The 11,267-nt window shown below is 36.4% G+C and overlaps 1 protein-coding gene and 1 long non-coding RNA gene across 6 annotated transcripts in view; one reads left to right on the top strand and one right to left on the bottom strand.

Moving 5' to 3' along the window:
* Positions 1-11,267, top strand: part of LOC307163780 — a 274,817-nt gene that overhangs the window by 184,318 nt on the left and 79,232 nt on the right. The gene's annotated exons all lie outside the window — the stretch shown is intronic.
* The window catches only part of LOC307163660 (uncharacterized protein), a 115,278-nt gene that overhangs the window by 22,022 nt on the left and 81,989 nt on the right, over positions 1-11,267 (bottom strand). For 3 of the 5 annotated variants that reach the window (XM_079879795.1, XM_079879797.1, XM_079879796.1), the window contains one exon: positions 67-183. The exons of 1 other annotated variant lie outside the window; for it this stretch is intronic. In XM_079879795.1, coding sequence (XP_079735921.1) covers positions 67-183 — 117 coding nt within the window. Of the gene's footprint in view, positions 1-66; positions 184-524; positions 597-1,606; positions 1,851-11,267 lie in introns of those variants that run through there. One more of the 5 variants, XM_079879798.1, reaches the window with a different exon arrangement.

Genomic DNA, 11,267 nt, shown 5'->3' on the forward strand with positions numbered 1-11,267 from the left:
AAAAAAAATAGTCTTTTTCCAAAGTCTGCATGCATGTAAGATCTATCTATCTATGAAATGTTGTACCTCAGATCAGTTGATGTGTGTTTTCCTTTAAATTTTATTGGATGGTCCATAGACGCGTCACTCTTCATGGACACACAGCTGGACTCCGGAGAGATTGATCTGTCACCCTCACATTGACTTTAATAGAACAGAGATAACAGAATAGAGACAGGAATCAACTTGGCTGATTTAACATGAAAATAAATCCCACATGAGAAGGTTGTCTATTAAGACAGTGTGTTGAAGAGTGATGAGACTGTCCAAGGATAATGTCATATATCCTCTAGCTGTCTACTGTATCTGTGTGTCTTTGGACAGTGTTTAAAGACCCTGAGTGGCTCCAACTACTGTATATCCCGCACCAGAATATGACAGAGACAACAGATCACTATACCAACCCTGGCAAACACACACATCACCCTGTTATGTGCAGAAAATGAGTCTTCTATAACATTAAGATCATATGAAGATTGAAGTACCTGAATCCTGGAGAAGAATCTCCATGTCTGAATGTGTGTGTGTCGTCCATGATTCATTCAGTCTTCATGGATCTGCTCGAGTAAGAGATCAGAAACACTCATTCACACACACTCAAATACAATACATTTCATTTGACATTTTCTTCAGTGTGTTTATGGAGACAAAACTAATCAGATTTATGATTTATAATCATTAATTTCATTAATTATTAGACATTATCAACATTTCATTACTGGTTTAATGTGATATTCAATAATGTAAATGAATGTTCAGAACTGGTATCATCTGAATCAGCAGATTCTCTTCTTCAGTCAGATCTGTAGCGTTTGCTCCAGTATTTCATCTCTGTGTGTGTTTAAAACAGAAATATCTCGGCTGAACGGACTGGGAAGTTTGTAATACTAGAGTTTAATGTTCTTCCACTGAAGCCTTAAATATTGTACAAATGGGACAGTTTACTGTAAGCCCACATTTAATACATCTGTGAAACTGACTAACATACACAGATATTTGTTCAAGATCTTTTCCAACTATTTTAAAATAAAATGTTTCCTATTGGTTTTTATGTACACCTTATTGGTATTAAATGTTCAATAAAAATGACATTACATTAAGGGAGATTGTAACAACAGCACTCTTTGTAATTGACATTCATTTACACAGAAAATTATATCATAGTTTAAGAAACACAGCACAAAAAGTTAAAACAAACACTAACTTACAGATGTTAAAGAGAAAAGTGTTATACTGTGTGGTTTCTAGAAACTTTGACATTTAGTAATGAAACCGAAAATTATACCTACATAAAAAGTGTAAAAGTGTATTTTAACATAGGGTCTAGTAGGCTATATGTCCATGTCCAATAATTGATAAGTAAAAAAAAAAATGCATTAAGAATTTCGTGTGTAATGTAACGTTACTTTATTTCATGTTTACTTACGTTAGTGAGGAAATAAGTTAATTTCCATGCGCCACACCGAACTCTTGCTCTGAATAAATTAAACACCTCGAGGCTCGAGTTTCCATCAACAACACGTTAAATCAACCTTACAAACTTACAACTTGTAAACAACTAACTCACCTCAGTAAAGTTGGCAATAAATTCACAGATCCGAACTTTCCGGGCCAATAACTCGTGAGCTAAACGTCGTTAATACACAAATAACACATATGTTTTAATCGTAGTAACGTAGACAAGCAGCTACAACATAATTTTCCTCGAAAAGAGCTTTTATTCGCAGTAGACAAAATATTGGCCTCTATGCGCAGGCTGAGAAACAGAGCTGAAGGAGCGTCTGCAAAGTGCAAAACCCGAAAAGCGTTACTACGAAAAGAGTCAATAACTTCACTGTCACGCACTATAGTGTCACCAAATTCAGTTTACACACCACTGCTGTCCTGTTGGCTATACTACAACTTTTTTGGGGGGAAAAAATAAAATGTATGAAATATTGAAATATATTGAAATATTGAAATATTATGAAAAATATTCAATAACTTCACTCAGGGCCGGAGTGGGGCCACTTTTCAGCCCGGGAGTTTCAGGCCCAAGACCGGCCCACTTTTTCCATGGTGGAATTCCAAATTAGCACTTTATTTAAATTGGATAAATGAAGCAACAGTTCAGCTCGTACTATTGTGTAGTTAGTATTAATACCATGGGTTAACAAATAATGTAAAGGTTAAATAATAATTCACTTAGACTTTATAAGAAGCATAAGAAGCAATTGCAACTTTTTCACACAATTCTGACACTATATTTCGCAATTCTGACTTTATATTTCGCAATTCTGACTTTATAACACGCAATTGCTACTTTATATCACACAATTCTGACTTTATATCTTGCAGTTCTGACTTTATAAGCAATTGCGACTTTATTTCACACAATTCTGACTTTATATTTCGCAATTCTGACTTTATAACACGTTTTATGACTTTATATCACACAATTCTGACTCTATATCTTGCAGTTCTGACTTTATAAGCAATTGCGACATTATTTCACGCAGTTCTGATTTTATATCTTGCAATTCTGACTTTATAAGAAGCAATTGCGACTTTATATCACGCAATTCTGACTCTATATCTCACAATTCTTTATAACACGCAATTGCGACTTTATTTCAGGCAATTCTGACTTTATATCTCGCAATTCTGAGAAAAAAAGTCAGAATTACGAGATGTAAACTCGAGATAAAAAGTCGCAATTATCTTTTAAAATGTTTTATTCTGTGGCGGAAACAAAGCTGCATACCTCCTGGCCTCTTCCTCCCATCCATCCTCCCTGACGCGTACCGTTACGGCCGGCCCAGCTATCGGTATTTTTAATTGTATATACAATTGTAAATGTATCATTTCTATGATTTTTATGAAAAATATTCAATAACTTCCCTGACAGTGAAGTTATTGACTCTTTTCGTACTTAACGCTTTTCGGGTTTTGCACTTTGCAGACGCTCCCTTCAGCTCTGTCTCTCAGCCTGCGCATAGAGGCCAATGTATTTTGTTCACTGCTAATAAAAGCTCATTTCGAGGAAAAATATGTTGAAGCTGCTTGTCTACGTTACTACGATTAAAAAGAGGTGTTATTTGTGTATTAAGGACGTTTAGCTCACGAGTTATTGACCCGGGAAGTTCGGATCACTCATGTAGCCTATACTTTCCCTTTCATTTTCGCAATACAATATGTTCGATCATTACAAAACAGACGTTTGGCATTTGTATAATTCTTCAAAGAAAAAAAGCGCTGTATGTCAGTAGATATACTGTATAGTCGAAACGCATTTGTTTATACTTTTTGTTATTTCTTTTTTATTATTATTAATAATGATTAAAACAATACACAAGTAATAACAGATAACAACAGAATACAAAAGAAAAACAAAACAAACAAAAAAAACAATGGGGGAAATAATATAAATTAAACATTAACAAATTATGAGAATTAGGCTACATGACACTGAAAAAAGGAAAAGAGTTACAAACCGATAATGTTTTTAAGGCTTTTTTGTTCTCAGACAACTTAATTGAGAAGAAGTATTTTTCAAGTTCCTTCACAAATATAAGAAAGAGAGGTTTAGTATTAAGATATTTAGATTTATGAATATGGAATTTTGCAAGTAACAAGATCAGATTAATCACGTAAAAATGGCATTTTTTAGATTGGTCAAAATCAACAAAGCCTAGGACCACATTCTTCCAACACAACACACATTCATTATAGATTTCAGACCTAATAAATCCTAAAACATCTACGCCAAAACATTTTCGCAAATGGGCAATGCCAAAAAAGATGAACTACAGTTTCGTCAGAGATGTCACAGAAAGAGCAACTGGAGGAAATATCCTTTTTGAACTTTTTCATGTATTGATTTGCAATTTTTTTGCAAGAAATATCTTTTACTTTATTGGTTAAAAAAAGAGATTCCAACAGATAAGCAGTCACAGGCGGTAAAGTAACAATGTCTTGCTGAAATAGTGAACGGATCTATTATTGTTTTTATAAGGAAAAGCAAAGCACAATATGCCAACAGAAGTATTAACCAAACTCAAAGAGACTGGAAGTAGAGATTGAGTTCCTCTCAATAAAGCAAGAGCAGCTGATGGGATTGAACCCATAACTATTGAAAATTCTTTGGGAGAAACAGGAAATTGAAAATGATCTAGAAATTCCTTATATGAAAACAACAATCCTTGAGAATTAATTAATTAATTAATTAATTGACTGACTAACAAGATATTTGAAATATCTGAAAAAATATAGATTTATTCTTGTACAAAATTACAGTTATTCCAAATAAAATATTTATGAGGTGAAAAGTTGTGCTTAAATATCAAAGACCATGCTAAAAGAGACTGCCTATGAAAAGCAGAAAATATGGTAATTTTTCAATTTTGTAGTTACATAACAGAAGAAAATCCAGACCACCAAACTGAGAAAAAATATAATTAGGAATAAAGTTCCACAAAGACCCTGGGTTCTTTCTAAACTGTTTCAACCAATTCATTTTAAAGGTATAGTTTAAAGTACTAAAATCCAAAATATTAAGACCACCCTTTTCACTAATATTCATTACAACAGATTTTCTAATATAATGAATTGAATTTTTCCACAAAAACTGAAAGAGTCAATATTTTTACCGGGCTTTGACTCCATGAACAGGGGTGCGTTTCCCGAAAGCATCGTTGGCCAACTATGGTCGCAAGTTCATCGCATGTCCATTGAACTCTATTGGTAAGGACGGAACTTGCGACCATAGTTGGCCAACGATGCTTTTGGGAAACGCACCCCAGATTGAGCAGCAGAAATAAGCCTTGAGAGGCTTCAGCCTTCCTAAGAAGAACCCTACCTCTCTAAGAGAGATCTCTTTGTAGCCACTGGTTAAATCTCTTCTGAATTTTATCCGTAAGGGGTTGAAAATTAAAAATACATCTTTCTTTTTGGTCCTTCATATAAACTCCTAAATAACAAACCTTTTCTTTCACAGGAATACCGTGAATAAAGGAGTCATTGCAGTTTTTTTATGGCCAAAAGCTCACATTTTTGAACATTTAAACGCAGGCCAGAGGCTTTGGAGAAAGACTCAATAACACTATTTGCCAAAGGGATCTGCATAGCATCCCTAAGAAAGAGGGTCGTGTCATCAGTAAGCTGACTGATAATCACCTCTCGTTCAGCTATAGCTACTCCTTTTAGATTGCTGGTTTTTATGTGAGCACAGAGAAGCTGAGCAGCGAGAAGAAAAAGATAAGGTGAAATGGGGCAGCCCTGCCTCATAAGTTCTTATGGCACTACAGAAGAAATCTCCAAATCCAAGTTTCTCAAGACACTGAAAAATAAAGCTATGCTCTAGAGTGTCGAAAGCTTTATAAAAAGTCCAAAAGAAGAAGAAAACTATCATCAGAAACTAGACTAGAATAATCTAAGATATCTTAAAATAAACATATATTATTTGATAGATGTCTATTACTAATGAAACCAGATTGAGCCTCATCTATTATAGAATCGAGCACATGTTTTATTCTTTTGGAAAGTATGTGAGCCAAAATCTTATAATCATTATTTAATAAACTTATTGGGTGCCAATTGTAAATAAAAAGCAAATCTTTCTTCTGTTTAGGAATGAGGGACATTACTCATTGAGTTATACTGGGAGGAAGTTTGTGGTTTTTAATACTTTCAATAAATACTTCCAAAAGAAAAGGGGAAAGAATATCTGAGAATAGTTGGTAGAATTCTGCTGTAATGCCATCATTGCCAGGTGACTTGTTACATTTGAGATGTTTTATGGCACCAGCTACCTCTTCTAATAATATATCCTGATCACAAAAATCTTTTTCTAGAGTCTAAGAAGACAGTGGCAGTATCAGCACAATAGCCGAATTTGTAAAGATTGGCAAAAAAGTTATGACAGAAGTGAGAAATAGTTTGACAATCATCAGTAACAAGACCATTGACGCTCAAGTGGTGAATAGTGTCACGCTTACCCCGCTGTCTCTCAAGATTGAAAAAATATGATGAGTTTTGTTCACCTTTTTCTAACCACTTAACTCTCGACCTGACAAAGGCCCCTTTCTGCTTTGCGTTCATAGATCTCATCTAATTTATATTGTAGACTAGTCAATCGCAATCTCTCCTCAGGTGAGAGCCTGTCAGGAGGCTGTCACAGTGTCTGGTTTGTGTTCCCTGGTTACCACTAGATGTCCTTATTTCCCCACTATCCTTGTCTGTACTAATCACTGTCATTGCACTCAGCTGTTCCCCGTCATCATTGTTCCCAGCTGTTCCCTGTTTCATTGTTAGATCTCTCTGTTTCCCTGTGTGGATCGTGACAGAGGCACCATAGAAAGAGAGGTGATTTCAGACACAATTTTCTCCTCTGAAATTCTGTTTAGTTTGAAAAGCAAAGCACCATAGGACCTTAGATATTTACCAACTTCATATTTTAAAAGTTCCCAATATCTGCCAAAGGCTCCTTCTTTTTGTGCCAAATCCCAATGTACAGAAATAATTTTTTTTAAGTTCTAATTTAACTGAATCGTGCCTTAAGTGAGAAATGTTCATTTTCCAAAAGGAACTACAATGTGGCGCTACAAAAGAGGAAAATCTAATATTTATAAAAATTGCCCTCTGGTCTGTTAGGGGAGTAACAAGAATATTAACTAAAACATTCTCCTTTGGTATGTTACTCGTGACTAACCAAAAATCTATGCGAGACTGCCTTGTACCATTCTTATTACTCCAGGTATAAGTATTTTGATTTGGGTGCATCTCCCTCCAAATATCAACCAAACTGTATTTTTGCATAAAGGTTTTCAAAGCATTACAAGAAGATCCCGACTGCTTAGGAGGCCATCTGTCGACCAAGTCATTTAAAGTAATAGTAAAATCACCACCCACCAGTAAGAACGCCTGTGGATACTTCTGAAACCAGTATGAAAATCTATCATCTAAAGACTCAAAAAGTTTGTCATTTTCTGTATTAAAGTTGTATCCATAAATATTAACCAATATAAAAAATAAATTGTTCCAAGAACAAGTAAACATAAAAAATGACCAAAAGGGTCTGGAAATACCTCCAGAACATTTCCAGAAAAAGTGTTCTTTAACGATGTTACCCCTGCAGATCTCTCAGAACCATGAGCAAACCACAAATCATTATAAAGTTGTTTTGCGAATAAAAATAAAGCCTTCCTTTTAACAATGTCTCTCAACCCCCAGTATTAAGAGAAACGAGTGATAAAGACATAAATGAAGAACGAAACAAGTAGTACAGAAGAACAAATTATCGTCCAGTAACTAGAAGAAAGTATATCACTTGTCCGAGCAACATCACTTGTAACGATAACTAAAAAAAAAAGCCTTTGAAAAGTCTGTAAAAGTCCGCTGCAACCAGCAACTTCAAGTAAACAGCAACTTAAAACATTACTGGATGCACAAACAATAACCGACAACATCTGGATGAAAAGGAGGAACTAATACATGGTGGTGATGAGACAATGACAAACAGTGGTGATGATTAGTGTCCATGGTGAATGATATCGTGGCTGGTAAACGTAGGCTACGTTTACACGTGGCTGGATATTTTCATAAATGGAGATTTCACCCTCTCCGTTTTCAAAAAGAACATAGAGCACACCTGTCAGTTTTCAGAAAAGTGTTCGTTTACACGAACCCGTGTATATATGCCGTCAAGAGCATGTCAAACCTGTAGGTAGCAGTGTAACGACAAGCTCAATCCCACATTAGCCAATCAGAATCTCGAAAATAGCAACAACAGCAATGATTTACTTCAACATGGTGCATGTTTTTGCATCAACATAAATGCGACTGCTACTCTGAACGCATGATCCATGATCACCATAGCCAAAAGAAAATGTAAACATATGTCGCACTTTTGACGCAGGGGCAAATTCTGTCCCAGACTGTGACGTCGGCTGCCTAAAACTCAGTTTTTCCCAGTTTACATGCAAACGTGCAAAACAAAGTTTTCCAAAAACTTCCAAAACGAAAATACTTTGCATGTAAACGAAGGGCACAAACGAAGGGAAATGTCTCAGTTTTTCAAAATAACCATGTATGTGTAAACGGGGCCAAAGACAAAGAAACACATGTAGGCTAATGAATGACAAAAAACTGAAAGTCCATGAAGACAAACTAAACTGAACAGAATGGGGGAAAATACACCCCAATAATAAAGATATTTGAATTATTTTACAGCATCAACAAACATTTTGGCACAATTAATAATTAATTTCTTTTCCCTGTTACATTTGTGTGGATTTATGAAATATAGTAAAGCTTTTTCATTAATTAAAAGTATCTCCCAGAAGCTGTTCATAGAGCTTAACTTGTATGAAACCTGGATATTTATGATCATGAACTCACAAATCAAACACACACTGTTTTATATCCAAGTGTCAATGCAAACTAATGTAGACCAGAGTCAGTATAAACTAGACTGAAATCATGAACTGCCTTTCTCAGTTTGGCATGTATACAAGCTCACTATACTGTGAATACTTTCCTTATTGTCTTTAATAAATAGTTGATGGATTTATTAGAAACAGTAATTCTTTTTTTATGAATTATGATTGGATATCTTTCAGTTACCAGACCACGTCTTTATCTAGGTAACTTTAACTAAATGCTGATACAGTCAACAAATGGCATGAGGTGCAGTCTAAATGTAGAGTAAATACAAATATATAGTGCAAATAGAATGCAAATTACAAGGAACCTCCATCCAGACATTTCATCTTTTTTCTTTCACATTTACAGAAGCCGTCACGCAGCAGAAGTGGGCAACAGTGTGTAAGTGTATTTGTGTTACTCTCATCCTTCTCTTCCTCCTCACTCTTCCTCAACCTGCACTCACAGTTCCTCCTTTGATTGGGCTAAGAGCAACCAATTGTCGAGGTAATTTAGGATGCAAACTCCCTTTCACCTCATAGGGAAAAGATCTGCATCAGATCTACGAGAGGATTTGTTTCAACGTTAACATTCTGGCCGCTTCACCCGAGTGCTGTTCAGACATCTTAAAGGCCCCCTGAAATCAAAATGTAAGTTTTTTAGCTCTTAGTATGAATATGTTAGCCTTAAGGTTATGAATAAGCTGGTGTGTTCCAAAACAATGACAAAATTCGCACTTAGGAGATAAGCATTCAAAACTTAGTCTCTCACTTCTGCTAAAATGGATCACGGATCTTTATGACGTCACCGCTTCTCATCACATCTCCTGTCCAATCAAATGCTCTCTAGAATCTAAAGCTCCGCCCCCTCTGCTATAAACACCACCTGTCCGAAGCGAGCATGTACCTGACTGTGTGTTCGGCAGTAAACGCATGCTCGTGCTCATCAGCTCCATCAGTTAACTGTCGGAGTTACTGGGGTAACATTTACTCCGGGATATTGTTTATTTCGTGTCGGAGTGACTGTCAGGCACGTCCAAAAGCGAGAAACTAGGGCTGTGCAATTAACTGAATTTCGATTTCGACTCCCAACGATCACCAAAATAGTACAATCGAGTAAAAACGATTATTTTGTCATGTTCTGTTTTGCAGGAACATATATACAGTATATACTGGAGTCTTGTGTTCTGAATGACACATGCACATCCACCCCTCCCGAAGCCATAAACTCTCTCAGTTTGATTGTTTAAACTGATAAGACGTAAAGAAGTGAACATAATCAACTTTAGTTACGATGCAATGCTGGCCCGATTGTGCAAGTGACAATTCCGTCATGTCCCGACTCCTAAACGCCTAAACTCATTTTGAGAGACGGAGAGAGAGAAGATGCAGCACTGCTGAACACTCAAGCGGTTTGTGAAATTGCGTCTTGGAGAAAGTTTTAAAATTATTGATTTGATTTTATAATCTGTGTGGATTAATTTAGGCTAGCCTACTCATGCAATCTACTTGCTAAAGTAGCGATTGTACTTGCAATGTATGCGGGGGAATTTCCCTCAATATAAGTGATGATTTTAAAAGTGATGATAATATAATAATATAAGTATATATTATATAGTAGACAATATAAGTATATATAAAAGTGATGATAATATACAGTAAGTATGATTTTTTCCATAATCTTTAGAAAACTGGATCAGCTCTGTTTTGAGCGATTCAGTTTGATTTGATGAACTGGTTCGACCGGTTCACAAAAAAACAACCAGTTCAAAAGAGCAATTCGTTCACAAACCGGACATCACTACCAGTGTCACGTCACAGAGCAATATGGTTTGGAAATGTGTTTTCAGTTGCTCAAACGCTCAAGTTTTTTTTCCGTTTTCAGAATGAAATGGCTAGAATTTATTTACACCTCTAACGTTACGATTGAATCCAACGTCTCAGCGCTCGGATTCGTTTCCATGGTGCGACTCGAAGTCTGTGAGGTAAACTGTCTTAAACCTGTTTCAGTGGAAATTACGTCAACGCATCAAACAAAGCTGCGCGTTTCAAGGCACTTAAGTGGGCCTTCAAGTCTAGGACGGGCCTGAAGCCGCCATCCTTCTCGTGGATGAGCAAGTCTCGTGGATGAGAACGGCTGTAGAAATCTGTCTCGCTGTGGGCTGTGGGTCTTCTTCTAGCTGAACCTGCACTCCGGTTCGAGGACCTGAGAATTAGAGTCTGAGACCATAGTGTAAGTCACACCCCTGAAGCGGGGGAGTCTGCGAGAGAACTGAAGTGAGTTGCACCGTTTTATTGTCTCCAAGACCCATTTTGACTTGACTGGAACAGCTTGACTTGACAGCGTCCTTGATCTCCAAGGTTTACCATAGGTGGCGCTTTGAGCACCACTGCTGATAATACGACTGATCGCCTTGGCCGTTGTCTTTATAGCGCACTGTGCTGCGTTTCCCGTACAATGACGTAACTCGCTGCTTCACTACCATTGTACGATGCATTGTTGAAGAAATCAACTAGCTAGTCACGACTGTTTCCCGAAACCATATTGTCGCAAAGTGGTCGTTCAACCATGTTGGTTAATGATGTCATACATGTGGTGGAGTAATAACTACTTTTAATTAAACTGTTTGAGATCGAATTAACGCTAGATGTTTTGATATAAATTACAGACATGCATCTGAGGACTATTTCTCATTTTCCTCAGTTATTTTGCTTTATTTCCAGATTCAATCATAGACTCGTTCTTACATAGTAGAGCTCGTTCACACATGCGCACTCTTCAAAAACTGTGCTTTAAATCTCTTGACAAACTAAAAGATGTAAATGATA

Source organism: Squalius cephalus (assembly GCF_949319135.1).
Source record: "Squalius cephalus genome assembly, chromosome: 8".
Taxonomy (NCBI): Eukaryota; Metazoa; Chordata; class Actinopteri; order Cypriniformes; family Leuciscidae; genus Squalius; species Squalius cephalus.